General features: G+C 36.2%; 1 protein-coding gene across 1 annotated transcript in view; it reads left to right on the forward strand.

Annotated features, from left to right (window-relative positions):
- Positions 1-14,981, forward strand: part of ATP8A1 (ATPase phospholipid transporting 8A1) — a 297,433-nt gene that overhangs the window by 141,359 nt on the left and 141,093 nt on the right. The window contains exons 20-22 of the mRNA XM_036763200.1: positions 2,825-2,894; positions 9,252-9,336; positions 11,108-11,247. Coding sequence (XP_036619095.1) covers positions 2,825-2,894; positions 9,252-9,336; positions 11,108-11,247 — 295 coding nt within the window. The remainder of the gene's footprint in view (positions 1-2,824; positions 2,895-9,251; positions 9,337-11,107; positions 11,248-14,981) is intronic.

A 14,981-nucleotide genomic window follows, 5' to 3' on the forward strand; every position in this document is an offset into this window, starting at 1 on the left:
AGGTCCATGTTTCCCCTTGTATAATTGATTGCAGCTTTGCTGGCAATTTATTCTTGCTTGTAATTTTATCTCCTTTGCTTTTCGGAACACTATGTTCCAAGATCTCCTCATTTTTAGTAGAAGCTGCCAGGTCTTGTGTGATCCTGACTGTAATTCTTTGATATTTGAACTGCTTTTTTTCTTTCTGGATACCTGCAATAGTTTTTTCTTCGACATGGGAATTCTAAATTTTGGCAATGACATTCCTGGGGCTTCCTTTGGGAGGTGATTAGTAGATTATTTCTATTTTTATTTTACCCTTGGATTCTGATAGATCTGGGCAGTTTTCCTTTATGATTTCTTGAAATATTTTTAAAATTATGGCTTTCAGAGAATGATTCTTTAATTATCTCTACTTGATCTGTTTTTCAGGTAATTTTTTTAACCTCAGATATCTCATTTTTAAATTTTTTCCAATCTTTTGGTTTTGTTCTAATATTTCTTCCTGTCTTCTAGAGTCATTGATTTCTATCTGATCTATTCTAGTTTTCAGGGATTCCTTTCTTTGATAAGGTTTATTACTTTCTCTCCTAAGCTACTTATTCTACTTTGGATTCTTTTATGTCTGGCTTCATTGCTCCTAGGTATTCATATAGTCCTTGTAGGAAATCAGTTTTTTTCTTTTGAATTTCTGCTTGCAGAAATAATTGTTGAGTAATTCGGTGAATCTCTAGACTCACATTAACTTTTTTATACTTCTTGATGTTTTCTTCGATTTACTAATCTCTGCAGTTTTAGTTCCTGAATTGAAGCCTCGTGCTAGTACCAGGCTCCACCCCTTATTGCACTTTTAGACAGAATGATCAAACCTATTTGATCTTATGCTAGGTCCCCTGGGTTCTTGCTAGCCTCCAACTTTGTGGGGTGAGGCCCCTGGATCTTTGAAATTCAGAATACTGGATGCTCATAGACCTCTCTGAAATCTCAGGCCTGAGTATCTGAAATCTCAGAGTCCCTGAGCCTGGGCAGCCCTTGCCTGAGAACCTGAGTATTGTGGTCTGACAGTTCTGTGATCCTGCTCCAGTCAGTGTGTCCTGGTAAGGTTCCCTAGAGCTTCTAAAGCCTTCACCCCGGTGTTTACTCAAAGGAGCCATCTGCTTTTGCTGCCTCACGACAAAGAGCCTTTTTTACAGGCTACACATGTCCCTGTGTTCTGTTGCCCTGAAAGGCAGCTTGCACTATTCTCGTGCTCGCTTTGCTGGTAGAAGGCCCTTTCCTACTGCCCATGGGCTTATGGTTGACTTTTTGTGCAGTTACAGAGTGGGAGAAGTCACTTCTTATAATTTCTCAGTATATTTCTTGATCATTACTAGGCCTGGTTCAAACTTTAGGTTTTAGGTCCAAATTTTAGGAATAGGTATGTGGGACCTGGGTGCTTTGTCTCCCATTCAAACAGCCATTTCAGGCAAAAATATGTTAGATTATGTTCTTAATGATGATAGTGACAATGTGGGTAATGACAGCTCACATTTGTGTAGCATTTTATAATTTACAAACAACTGCCCTCAAAACTCAATGAGAGGGGCAGTTAGGTGGCGCAGTGAGTAGAGCACCAGTCTTGAAGTCAGGAGGACCTGAGTTCAAATGTGGCCTCAGACACTTGACACATTCACTAGCTGTGTGACCTTGGGCAAGTCACTTAATGCCAATTTCCCTCCCTTCCCCCCTCCAAAAAAAATTTTAAAAAAACCCAATGAGAATTTAAATGATCTTGGCCTTCAAAAGAAGCCGTTGTTGCTCCTCCTGCAAAAAGGGAAAGGAAAAAAAGAACAAAAGAAAAGCAAGTTGCTTTTGTTGTATACTACTATCAAACAAAAATACCCAAAACAATGTGTTATTAGCTTAATTTTAATTGCAATCATCAATGTATGAAGGGGACTGCTATCCCTAACTACTACAACATATCCAACTAACCTCATGACTGTTCTTGATCGTAAGAAGCTCATAAACAGAGTGGGGGACAAAGGAATAGGGAGACTCATAGGTGCAGTTGTATCATAAAAGAACCTTTTTCCAGTCACGGGAAAAGAACATGTAGGCTTCCAAATGAAGGCCTAGTATCTTTTTTATGGTGCCATTCTGTTCTCAGTGTAATTTGCTGTCTCTTCATTGATGCATTGAAACATTTTGTACATTTGGCAGGCAGTTTTCATTAAACTGTGCTTATCTGTATCATCAACCACAGTGATGAAATGTTTGTTCTTGATAGCTCAGATTTATTTATGTAAATTAGATTTTGCATGATGCTAGTGGGCTGCCTGCAGTCACTGAAGAAGGATTATTTTAAATGTCCAAGTTCTTGTTTTAAGGATCAGTAGTTAACTTAACCAGTGTTTTTATTAAAAATTAAAGACAGATTGATTACATGTCCTTTAAAGCCACATTTTCTTTTAAATGTGTAATTCATCTACTATGATACATATTTATTTGGATAAATATACCAAACCTGAAAACACTGGACCAGAACCTTTCACAGAAGATAACTTTTTCCCCAGGAGTAACATTTTGGGAGGTGCATTAACTCTTTCAGGTCACTAGAGGACCGTTTTCTAAATTATTCCTCCTAGATAGTAAATTGTGCCCCGGTGCCTTGAAAAATTTAATGTTGCTTCAAAAATGCCTAACTTTACTCCTGGGGAATAGTTTGTTTGTCCGGAAGGATGTGGCCCATTATTGGTTCGAATTTATTTCTGCGCTGCGAGTATTAAAGTCTGTGATGCATGGCAAGCATTTCTATGTACATTCTGGTATAAGTGCACATTATGGAAAGCCTCTTTTCTTTCAGCACCAGAAAAAGAATGTCAGTGATTGTCCGCACTCCATCTGGGAAGTTACGGCTCTACTGCAAAGGAGCAGTAAGGTTCTATTTTGCATTGTTAGAGTTTTGATTTATGAGCGTTTATAAATGCATATTCTAGGTAAAAGGGAAAATTTCCACGATGGAAATGTAACACAGATGTTTAGCATGAAGTCGCTGACATCAACCCCTGTTGATGTTTTGCGGTAATGTTATCCAGCCTCTTTTAGTGAAATGTGGGGCTCCTTCAGCAGAAACCACATGCTTTGAAGAATTCGTGCTAGGTTATTTTTATAATTCAGTTTTAATACATAAATATTAATGTTTGTATTGTAAAAGTCTGTTAGGAAACATTTAAATTTTTGGATTTTTTTTCATTACACATATGATGGTCAAAATTAATGTGAGGCTTAGTGTGTTTTTCAAGCCATCAGAATGAGAAGACTGTTTTAACCACAACTATAATATAAGTAGTTTAAATTATATTTAGGAAAAAAATTCTCCATGTGATTATAATTTTACTTTTACTGATTTGGCTATAGCAGATTTGGGATTTCTGGGTTAGTTTACAGTATCTTGTCAGGTTGTATTGAAATAATAATATAATCAGATACATATCCTATGAATTTTGTTGGTTATACCTTGTTACTCAATTTAAGGATTTGTGATTTCATGAACGTGGGTATTCCTTCCACCATGCAGATAGCAACTCTTTGCACAAGTATACAGCATCCTTGAGTTAGGAGAGCTAAAACAAGATTTAATTATCTGATGGCCAATTGTCTAAGCAGCTTTGCATCTAAAAAGACCAGTTTTCAGACAAGCATTATCATGGAACTCTCACTTAAAAATTTTTGAGGATGAATATGATTGAGATTGTATTCTGCTAACAAAGGCGTTGAAAACATGAAAACACTCATCTACTGTATTGAAATATCAGAGTAGTACTTTAGTGACAGGTTCTTTTTAATACACTTGGGAAAATCAGGAAGACATAGTTCCAGTTCTCCTCCCCATCTAAGGCCACAAGAAAATTATACTACCACTCAGTTTTTATTTTTTAAATTATTTTTCCAAGAACCTTATGTTACAGTTACAAAATTTCTGAAAATGTAGAAAATAGAAGTCTAAAACTTCACTTTCAAACATACTTAGTTTGAAGCTGAAGTTCAGAAGTCCATAGTTTTTCATCTTCTTTCTGTCTGTTGGTGAATTATGAAATCACTAATTCCTATAAAATACAGATTAATCCATTTTTACATAGTATTTTGAAACTTTATTTTTTTTATTTTTTATTGATTTTAGGAAATTTTGTGGTATTTTTCATGTGATATTTGGTTGATTTGGTTTGATAATTGTTTTGATGTCTTCTGCCAAAATTTTTTTATTAAAATCTTGTTACAAGGATAGTCAGCAAGTCAGTCAGTCAACAAGCATTTATTAAAAACTTACTATGTGCTAGGCGCTGGGTATACAAAGCCTTTAATATACCACATATGATTTTTTAAAAACAGGATAGGTCTTTAATAGGTCACTCTTTAAACATAAGAGATTCTTAAGGTACCTGGTACAGAAAAAGTTAATGTTAAGTCACTCTTCCTAAATTATTATTTTTTTTAGTTAAAGTTTTGAAGGTGTCTACATCTGAAATTCTATATTTGGGTGTTAAGACCTTGAACAAAGGACAAGAGTTTGGACTCATATATGTAGTCATATTGGTAATATTAACTTTCATGTTAGCTCCCTATCTCCTTTCTGTTATTCCTTTTCTCAGCCCGAACGTGTTATGGCCAATAGTGTGAGGAAGAAGTCTTGTTTTAAAAAAAAAATGGGAAAAGGTGAGAGAAGATGCCCAAACATGTACAAAGATGAAACCAATCTATAGAATCCCAGTTACCTTCTCTCTACAAGGCCATCTCCTTGGCAAAAGTGGATACAGACGGGATAAGGTCATCTTCCCCTTCTTGTGTCACGCTCTCAGAGGATCATTCAAGAAGACAATATGACTGTCAGCTCTTTTGAAGTAGCAAAAGTTGCATCGTAGTAATTTTGGTTTTTTTAAATTTATTTTATTTAGATGAACATGGAGCATATTACTTAATCAGACTTGTGGATAGGCAAACAATTTATGAATAAACAATAGAGGAGCAAAGTTAGGTACAAAATGGATAATTTCAACTGCATTAAATTAAAAAGAGTTTGTACAATTAAAGCAAATGTAACCAATATCAGAAGGAATACAGAAAATTTGGGTAAATTTTTTATAGGAAGTTTATCGGTAGTAATTTTGGCACAGCCTTCCTGTTGTGGGTAAAATGGTGTAATTGTATTCATGTACTATCAAGGCTTCACAAATATGAGCATCCTGTGAGGTCTAAAATTTCTGGAGTCTGCTATTTTTGAACTATATATATTTTTGTAATATTTCATATAGGTTCAATTCAATAGATATTTGTTAAGAACCTACTTTGTGCCACCCTGTATTAGATACTGGAGGTATAAAGACAAAAAACAATTCCTTCCCTCAAAGACTTTACGTTCTCCTTGAATTATGCAGAAAAGCAAACACAAAGTAATTTTTAGATTACATGTTTTTCAGTTATCAAGCATTTGCTTTCTTTTAGCTATCCACCCCATACCCCACCAGAAGGGCAAAAAGGAAAAGCTTTATAATAAATATGTATAGTCAAGCAAAACTAAGCAAATTTCCATATTGGCTGGGTCTAGAAATGTATATCTTATTCTGCATATTTATTATATTGTTTTTCTGTCAGGAGATGGGTAACATTCTTCATGGGTCCTCAGGAATTATGGTTGATTATTGCATTGAACAAAATTCCTAAGTCTTTCCAAATTGTTCATTTTTTTCCCAATATTATTATTAGAGTATACATTTTTCTTCTCCTTGGAAAGAGGAGAGTGTGAGAAGGGAGCTAGTGTTTTACATAGTGCTTTAAGATTTATAAAACACTTTTAACTCATTTGAGCCTTACAACCCAATAAGTAGGCAGTATTATTCTCTTTATTTTACAGATGAGGAAACTGAGGCACAGAAAGGTTATATGACTTCCCCAGAAACACAGAGCTAGAGTGTCCGAGGCAGGATTGACCTCAGGGCCCCGTCATTCCAAGTCCCACACTCTGTCCACTGAATCACCTAGCTGATTCTACAATGACTTACGTCAAATCTCCCCTCCTCTCTTCCAGGACCTCCTCTTCCCACCTTCTCAGCTGAGGTCCTCACCTCATACTTTGGTGAAAAAATTGAAGTCATATTCCCTCTTTTCTGCTTCTCTTCGTCTCACATCTCTCTGACATCATTCCCCCACCATTTCTTCCTTTACTTCAATCTCTGATGAAGAGGTGATCTTTCTTCTTTCCAAACTAACCCCTCTATATACCCTTGAACTCATATCCTCTTGTCTTCTCAAACAGATTAACCTGCCATCATCCCCTTTCTATAATCTTTAATCTTTCCCTATTTATTTGTTTCTTTTCTGCCACCTATAAACACACCCAAGCCTCCCACATATCTCTGCACACTCTCCCCACTGAGAAAATCAGATTTCAATTGTAATATCATCCCTTGCATTCTGGCTTCCAACTTTATCATGCAACGGAAACCACTTGTCCAAAGATTCCAACCACCTCTTAATTACAAATTTAATAGCCTCTTCTCAGTCCTCACCCTTCTTAACCTCTCTACAGTGTTTGGCATTGCTGATCACATTCTCTTTCTTGATAATCTCTCCTCTCTGCATTATCATGACGCTGCTCTTTCCCAGTATTCTTGCTTCATGTCTGACCTCTCCTCAATGTTCTTTGCTGATTTGTCATCCCTGTCATTCCCTTACCTAAGGATATCCCCCAAGGCTCTGACCTTATGTACCTCCTCTCTCTTTACTCGCTCATATTTCATGAGCTCATCAGCTCCCATGGGTTCAATTACCATCCTTATACCTATGACTCCCAGATCTATATATCCAGCTGTAGTTTCTCTCCTAAACTCTAGTCCCACTTCATCAACTGCTATTGGACATTTTGAACTGGATGTCTCCTAAGCATTTCAACATGTCCAAAATAGAACTCATTATTGTCCTGTTCCAGTCCCCCCACCCAAAAAAAAACCCAAACAACTTTATTCTTAAAGGCACCACCAATCTTCCATTCATCAGGTTCACAAAACACGGTGTCATCTTTGACTTCCCATTATTCCTTATCCCATATGTCCAATCAATTTCAAAATCTTTTCATTCCTATCTCTACAATATCTCTCAGATACACACTTTCCTCCTGACTCACACTGCATCCCCTTAGTTTTGACCTTCATTGCCTCTTACCTAAATTTTTATAATATTCTTCTATGTGTCTGGTCTTCCTACTTCAAGCCTTTCCCCTACTACAGTCTATCTTCCCCATAGCCTCCAAAGTGATTTTTCTAAAGCTTAAGTCTGATCATGTAACCATTCTGCTCTATAAACTCCAGTGGCATATACTTCTTGGATCAAATAAAATTCCTGGTGGGTATTTAAATTTCTTAACAACCTAGTCCCTCTGCTACCTTTCTAATGGTCTTTCACTGGTCTCTCCACAAACTCTGAGACCCAGCCATACCGACCTCCTCACTATTTCACACACAGAACACTGCCATCTCCGGACCTTTGTTGTTCCTCATGCTGAGAATACATTCCCTCTTCACCTTTGCCTTTGGAATCCCAGGTTTTCCTTCCCAAGAAAGGGAAAAGAATAAACATTTATTCAGATAGCACTTACTATGTGCCAGATACTGTGGGAAGCACTTTACAAATATTATCTCCTTTGATCCTTCAAGACTCAACTCAAGCACCACAATTCTTTAGGAAGCTTTTCCTGATCCACATACCCCTCCCGGCTATCAGTGCACACCCTCCAGCATACATACACACATATCTATCAAATCCACAAACGATGTGCACATACATTTCATGCACATTGTCTTCTCCATTCAAATAGAAGATCTTTCAGGGCAAGAATATTTTACTTCTCTGTATTCCCAGCACCTAACATAATGTCTGGCATATAATGAGCACTAAATGCATGTTGATTGTTGGTTACTAGACTTAAACTGCCTATTTCGAATATCCTTGATAAGGACTATTTTTATTGTTTACTAGTATTACTCGGAGCAGTGTGGCTCAGAGGATAGTGTGTAGAAAAACCTAGATTCACTTCTCACCTATGAAACTTTTTATAACTGTATGATCATAGGCAAATTACTTAATTTCTTCAAGTCTCAGGCAACTCACTAAAGTTATCTACTAAGTTATAGATGGAGCATTAATGGTGGGAGTTCCTACATTCATGAAATTGATATGTTAGTATAAATATTACTTTAAGTATTTGAAAAATTATTGTTCTTTTTCCTTTACTTTGTAATTAACATATATTATTACCATTGAATAATGTGTTATGTTTACTATTATTCTTGAAACTGAGGAGTCAGCTGAAAATTAATTCTATTTAGAGACAATGTCTTGCATCTAAAATATTTGGGCATATTGTAGACTATTCTCCTTACCTTTCCTATCTATTAGTTTTTTCCTCAGTAAAACTTTAATTTTATGGAAGAGATTCCTTCAGTTTTTTAAAAGCCCTTTGCCAATTTCATTCAAAATATTAATTGCCTCCAGAAAAAGGAAATTAATAAACTATAACTTTTATTCTTGGGAGGCAGCCATGAGGGGAAATCGTCATTTCCCATTTCCCTTGTCTCCTCTTCTTACCATCGAGAAATGAAAAGAAATTGATAATTGGGACCTAGAGTATTCCATCTGGGTTGAGGTCACAAGGTTCTGTTTCTCTCAAGGGCTGTAAATCTAACTCTATTAGTCAGCTTTCAAATCTCACCTCGGAGGCTGGAGCCCCCAAATGGGCAGTACTTTCTGAGAAAGTAATTTCAGGTAATGATTTATTTGGTCTTGGCCTAATAAAGCCCATGTAAAAAAGGCCATTTACTGAAATTCTTTAAAACAATAAACTCAAGCAGAAGAATAGAGGAATATGACTAGTATTACAAAGAAAAGATCTAAAATAAAAGCCACTATCAGTATCCTGGGAATCCACAATCTCAGTAACTTCACTGATTTGATATTCTTGGGTTGGCAGAGCCTTCATACAGTGTAGGAGTAAAGATCAGATTGTCAAGATATGGGGCCTTGAAAATTAGAATAATTGAGAAGCAGATTGGAAAGATTAAAAATAATTTTCCTGAAATTCTCGTTGTTAGGGGAAAGGAAAATACTTAGGCATTGAAAGCTAAGTCTCAGAAATGTGTTTATTTTGAGTACCATTTTGCTACTTATTGCTTTTACTAATACCAAATCAACTAGAACTAGCACACTTGATTGAGTAAATTTTCTCTTTCTTTATATTGCAGGACACTGTAATTTATGATCGTCTAGCTGAAAGTTCAAAATATAAGGAAATTACTTTAAAACATTTAGAGCAGTTTGCTACAGAAGGTAAGTAATAAAGTGTGATTTTTAAATGCAGGGTAATAATTCTAAATTTTTAATGATTGAGTTATTTTAGTGTAATTGTCAGATTCCTAAAAATAAGTCCTGATTGTGGTTGATAATATAATACTGGCAAAGCACAATTATACCCAACTCAGTGTTTCTGTTTACTTGACTTAAACCATAATTTATCAACAATTTGCTATTCCCTGTGTTTTTTTGGCAGGGGTGGGGGAGGAAGAAGGACTAGGTATTTACTTTGTCATTTACCAACAACATGTATAATATTGCATTTGAAAATATTAAACTTAAAGATATTAAATTTAAGGAAAATTTGTGTGAAGAAATAATTATAACATTCTACAGTGATGGAATGAGTATCTTAATGCAGATTTAGCAAGGAGATGGTAGCAATTTCCTTCATTTGCCACACTGGTTGCTAAAGAGCACGTGGCTCAGGACAGATCCGTTATCACAGCCCTGGTACTGGGGACAAGTATGGGAGATTCAGTTGTTGGGATGAAGGGTTCCTGGTCCCAGCCTTTGCATTCTCTCTTCCCTGAGCCATGACTTGGGAAGTACAGGTGGGTACCATTAGTCCCAGCCCCTATGCACTGTTGATGTTTCTATAGAAGAAAATTGACATAATTGGGAAACAGAGCACTCCAAGATAGAACACAGCACAAGAGAAGAAGTAAAGCAAGCCATCATTATTGAAAGGACATAATTACAGATATGAGGGGCAGTCAGGGAAGATGGAAGCAAGTGAGGTCCACTGGGGGTGCCCAGGGGGAAATGATGCCAAAACCAGGAAATCATGGTAGGTTTGACCAGGGCTCTTATCTGGGTCAATCAGGTGGGGTGTGGGGTGCAAAGCATGGAGCCTAGACCTAGTGAGGTCATGGTTTGGGAATTGGTGCTAACTCCTGAGGGAATTCCTGAGGAATTGTCAGGTTAATTAACATTCAGGCTCCCCAGTGGGAAAAAGGGATGTTGCCCACTACCCCAGGCATGATTTGACCTGGCCAGGTTACTCTAGTGATTTGAGCTCCTCCAACTATTTTGTTTGTCAGAGTTGAAAGATAACTGTGTACCAAAACGACTATTAGTAATATTTGCTTAGTAGTCTACAAACCAAATTCACACAAAATTTCTCACTTAATACAACTACCCTAGAAATATTCCAAAGCAAGCATTGCTATCTCCTTTTAACAAATGAGGAAACTGAGGCTCAGAGAACTTGAATGACTTACCCAAGCTAGTTTGTGACAAAGCTGAGTCTTCTCATTTCAAGTCCCATGCCTGTTCCACACAACAAGAAACTGCCAATCTTTCCTAGGGAAGACTAAAAGACCTGGAATTATCTAATGTGAAATGACAATACTTAGTAACAACCTATCATTGCAGTCATTATGATAAGGGTCAACAAACAAAGGATGGTAAACAAATGTTAACCATTTCTAATGAGAGAGAACAAGAAAAAGTAGAATTGCAATACAGCAGGAGGGATTGAGATTATTATATACAATCTTCCTTTCTGATGAAGGTTGTTAATTACATATTAAGACTGGTGACCAAGTATAGATGTGAAATCTCTTTTCTTAAAGGACTTTAAAAAATAATATTATTCAATGAAAACATTTACGTCTAACTCATTTAAATTTATGTTCTCAAAATAAATTCAGTTTTTGTAACTAGTAGCTAAATTTAAAAAATTAAATATCATGATTCCTAAGAAAACCACCTTTTGAGCACTGTTCTATGTTGACTTTTTCAGGGTTAAGGACTTTGTGTTTTGCTGTGGCTGAGATTTCAGAAAGTGACTTTCAGGAATGGCGTTCAGTATATGAGCGAGCGTCAAGTGCTATACAAAACAGGTTGCTCAAACTGGAGGAGAGTTATGAGTTAATTGAAAAGGTATGTGGCAGATTATTTTACCTTTTGTATCATGTAATTTTCATCTTTCTTTATGAGGAGTACTGGAGTAAAGATCACAACTTTCTTGGGGTACTAGACCATTTTTGTTTATGGTAGTTAAGAGTCTTCACAACTCTAGGTAGAAAATTAATTTCTTGCCTGATATTATACCTATATATGTGTGTATACATGCATATATATATATATACACATACATACACACACATACACACACATATTTATATATAAAATCTCTGAAAGCTATTTTGAATCAAAATGTTAGATCGTTTAATACCTCCTCCTTTCCATAGTCCTCATCTATGCACTAAATGGCCATCCTCTTAGAGTATATACACCTTCCAGTGTAGTGTCCTTTTCTCCATCCTTTCTCTATCGCTCCAACAAATCCTTATTTAAAACATTAAGAGGAAAACTAATTAAATGTAATTTAGGTGATTTTATTTTACTTCTTATAACATGGCAGTGACTTCCCAAATTCCCGATATTCAGGACCTCTGTTACCTGGCTTCCCTATTACCCAGCTGTTCTCCTCTACATTTATATCAAAGTTTGGGCCCCATTCACTTGAAGCCAGCCATCTACTGTGTACCTCTCACACTCCACCTGTTTTTACCTATGAATAATTACAAGTACAAGTAATTCTTTGCTTGGATTGCTTTCCTCCTTCCACTTGACTAAACAATCCTACCCCCCACCTTGAAAAAGTAACCTGTTCCGTAAAATATGCCAAGGCCAACCCTATCAGTCATGGTAGTATTCACCCTTCTCAAATTTCACTCTCTTCTCTTTTTACCTAATGGCTGTGTATGATGCCATTGTCACAGTTGGTTTTCTGTAGATCTTTCCACATACATTTCTAAACCATGAGTTCTCCACATTAAAACCCTTGCTCTCGACATTGTTTTCCCTGACCTTTTCAGTAATATTCCTTATATTTGGATCTAGGTAAGCTCTGTATCTTATGCACTTCCAGAAAAACTTAGAGCATCTGATAGATTTTCCTTTGTGGTGCAGTAGATAGAGAGTTGGCCTCAATCAAAAAGAACTGGGTTCATATTCTACCTTTAACATATACATTCCAATGTGACCTCAGGAAAGTCACTTAATATTAACAGCTGACATTTTTATAATGCTTACTGTGTGTTAGGCACTGTACCAAACACTTTGCAAATATAATCTCATTTGGTCCTTACAACAACTCTGGGATTCCCTTGTTATGCCAACGAGGTACTGTCACCCACCCACATTTTACAAATGAGGAAACCAAGGCAAACAAGGGTTAAGTGACTTGCCCAGGTCACACATCTAATAAGTGTCTGAGACCAGATTTGAACTCAGGTCTTCCTGATTCCAGACCTGGATCTCTATCCACTGAGCCACCTAGCTGCTTCTTAGTGACCCCAGACAACTCTGAAAGATTGCAAATTGTAGAGAAGGTGCCCATCTGCATTGGTAGGAGTTTCTCACTGGGAACACCCATATCAATTAAATGATAGGTTCAGTTCAGACATAAAAAATCCTCACTGCGTATTCTATATACAATGATATACGTATATATATATATATATATACACATATTTTATATATATATATTATATATGTATAATGTATGTATGTATGTATAATTTAGCTGATTAAATGCTAATCCAGTTAGTGAAACTCAGTAGATTTTCTGTATTACTCTATAGATATCCCATAGCTAAATCTGCTGTGATACCATTACATTTTATCTTTTTTCAACAACCTTTAGTAATGTTTTTGAAATTTCCCTCATTATAAAAGTCAGAAACAATAGAAATACTTTTGAAGTACTGACTTGTTCATGCTGCTCCATTTCTCTGCAATACAAACAATGCGGAACACCTCCCCAGCAGCAATGAAATATAGCGCTGTTATTACTTCAATATTTTAAGGATCAATGATTTTTATGATGTTGGTGTTTTTAAAAATTATTTTTGTTCTTATAAACATCATCTCTCCCTCCCACTGGCCCCCTCAATTGAAAAAGAAACCTCTCATAATCAACATGCATAGTCTAGATCAGAGGTGTCAAATATACAATTACCACATTAAACTATAATTGGGAAATGCTAACAAGATAAATAAAAATTCAGGAGAGCATAGGTAATATTAATATGTGGTTTTCTAAGAGCAGCTAGGTGGTACAGTAGAGTACCAGGATTGAGTTCAAATCCAGCTTCAGATACTTACCAGCTGTGACCCTGGACAAGTCACTTAACTCTCTCTGCCTTAATTTCCTCATCTGTAAAATGAGCTGGAGAAGGAAATGGCAAACCTGTTCAGTACTTTTGCCAAGAAAACCCAAATGGGATCAAAGAGAGTCAGACGTGACTGATAAATCACTGATCAGCAAAAACAACACCAGTAATGTGGCCCCCAGGAATCCTGATTATGATTTAGTGACCTCCAGTTTTTATTTGATTTTGACGCCAGTGATCTGGAAAAATAAATTCCCACATTGGCCATGTCCAAAAATCTATGTCTCGTTTTGAATTTTAGATTGGTCACCTCTCTGGCAGGAAGTGGACAGCACACTTCATCGTTAGTTCTCTGGACTCGTGATTTATCATTGCATTGATCAAGGTTCTGAAGTTTTCAAAGTTGTTTTTCTATATAATGTTGTTAGTGGTTAAATTGATCCTTTATTTCTACTCATTTCTCTCTGTATCTGTTCATGGAGATTTCTTCCCAATTTTCCCTAAAATTCCATTTAATTACTTCTTACGGTACAGCAATAGTCTGTGGAATTCAAATAATACATTTAACCCCACCACTAGGTAGGACACCCCCTTAGTTTCTACTTTGAGGCTATGAAACAAACTGCTATAATATTTATGTAGATATATAGGTTCTTTTCCTCTTTCTTTGATCTCTCTGAGGTATAATCCTAGTAGTATAATCTTAGGGCACATACACAGTTTAGTGACTTTAAAGGCGTAGTTCCAAATTGTCTTTCAGAATCAATTCCCAGCTCCCCATTGATGATAGGATTCCTTTGACCTCTGTATAGGTCAATCCTTCTATGGCTTCATAAGGAGATAATTCTTTGTGAGTTGTTGTGACCAAAACATTCATCACTAGAGATTCTTCAAACTTAGATAGGCTTGTCCTTTAATATTCAACGTCAGTTTGTCAACAAACTTTTCTAGCCCAATAAGATCTACATGAGAGCTTATGTTCCCCTGATGTAGTATTTGAAGATCCCAAAGTCAAACCTGTACCACAATAAATTATCTGAACAGAACTTTGGCCCAAGATTATGTGTATAGGTGTATCTGTTTAGCTATATGCAAATATAGATAGATATAAAATTAGTGAAAGTTAATATTTACCTAGAAAAGAATGTTTATCGAATTCTTAATTCCAGTTGAAGAATATTGTAAGAAATCCTGAAAGAACCTAATTAAAAATAACAATTTATGAAAGGATCAAAGTTAGTGCATATGGTTTTCCAGCTTCAGATATTTTGAGGAATGGAAATTTATAACTAAAACAGTCTTACAAGTCCCTTCTTCCTCTTCCCTAAAATAAATGTTCAGCATATTGGCCAGCAGATGGTGGTGACGAGTCATCTTGTTATCCACATACAACTTGATCTCTTACAAAGGATGCTTGATACAGCTAGGTCCCAGTTAATGCAAATAATGAATCCCATGCAATACTCATATTATTCAAATTCACACTGCATGTTT

The sequence above is a fragment of the Trichosurus vulpecula genome, chromosome 6 (assembly GCF_011100635.1).
Source record: "Trichosurus vulpecula isolate mTriVul1 chromosome 6, mTriVul1.pri, whole genome shotgun sequence".
Classification (NCBI taxonomy): Eukaryota; Metazoa; Chordata; class Mammalia; order Diprotodontia; family Phalangeridae; genus Trichosurus; species Trichosurus vulpecula.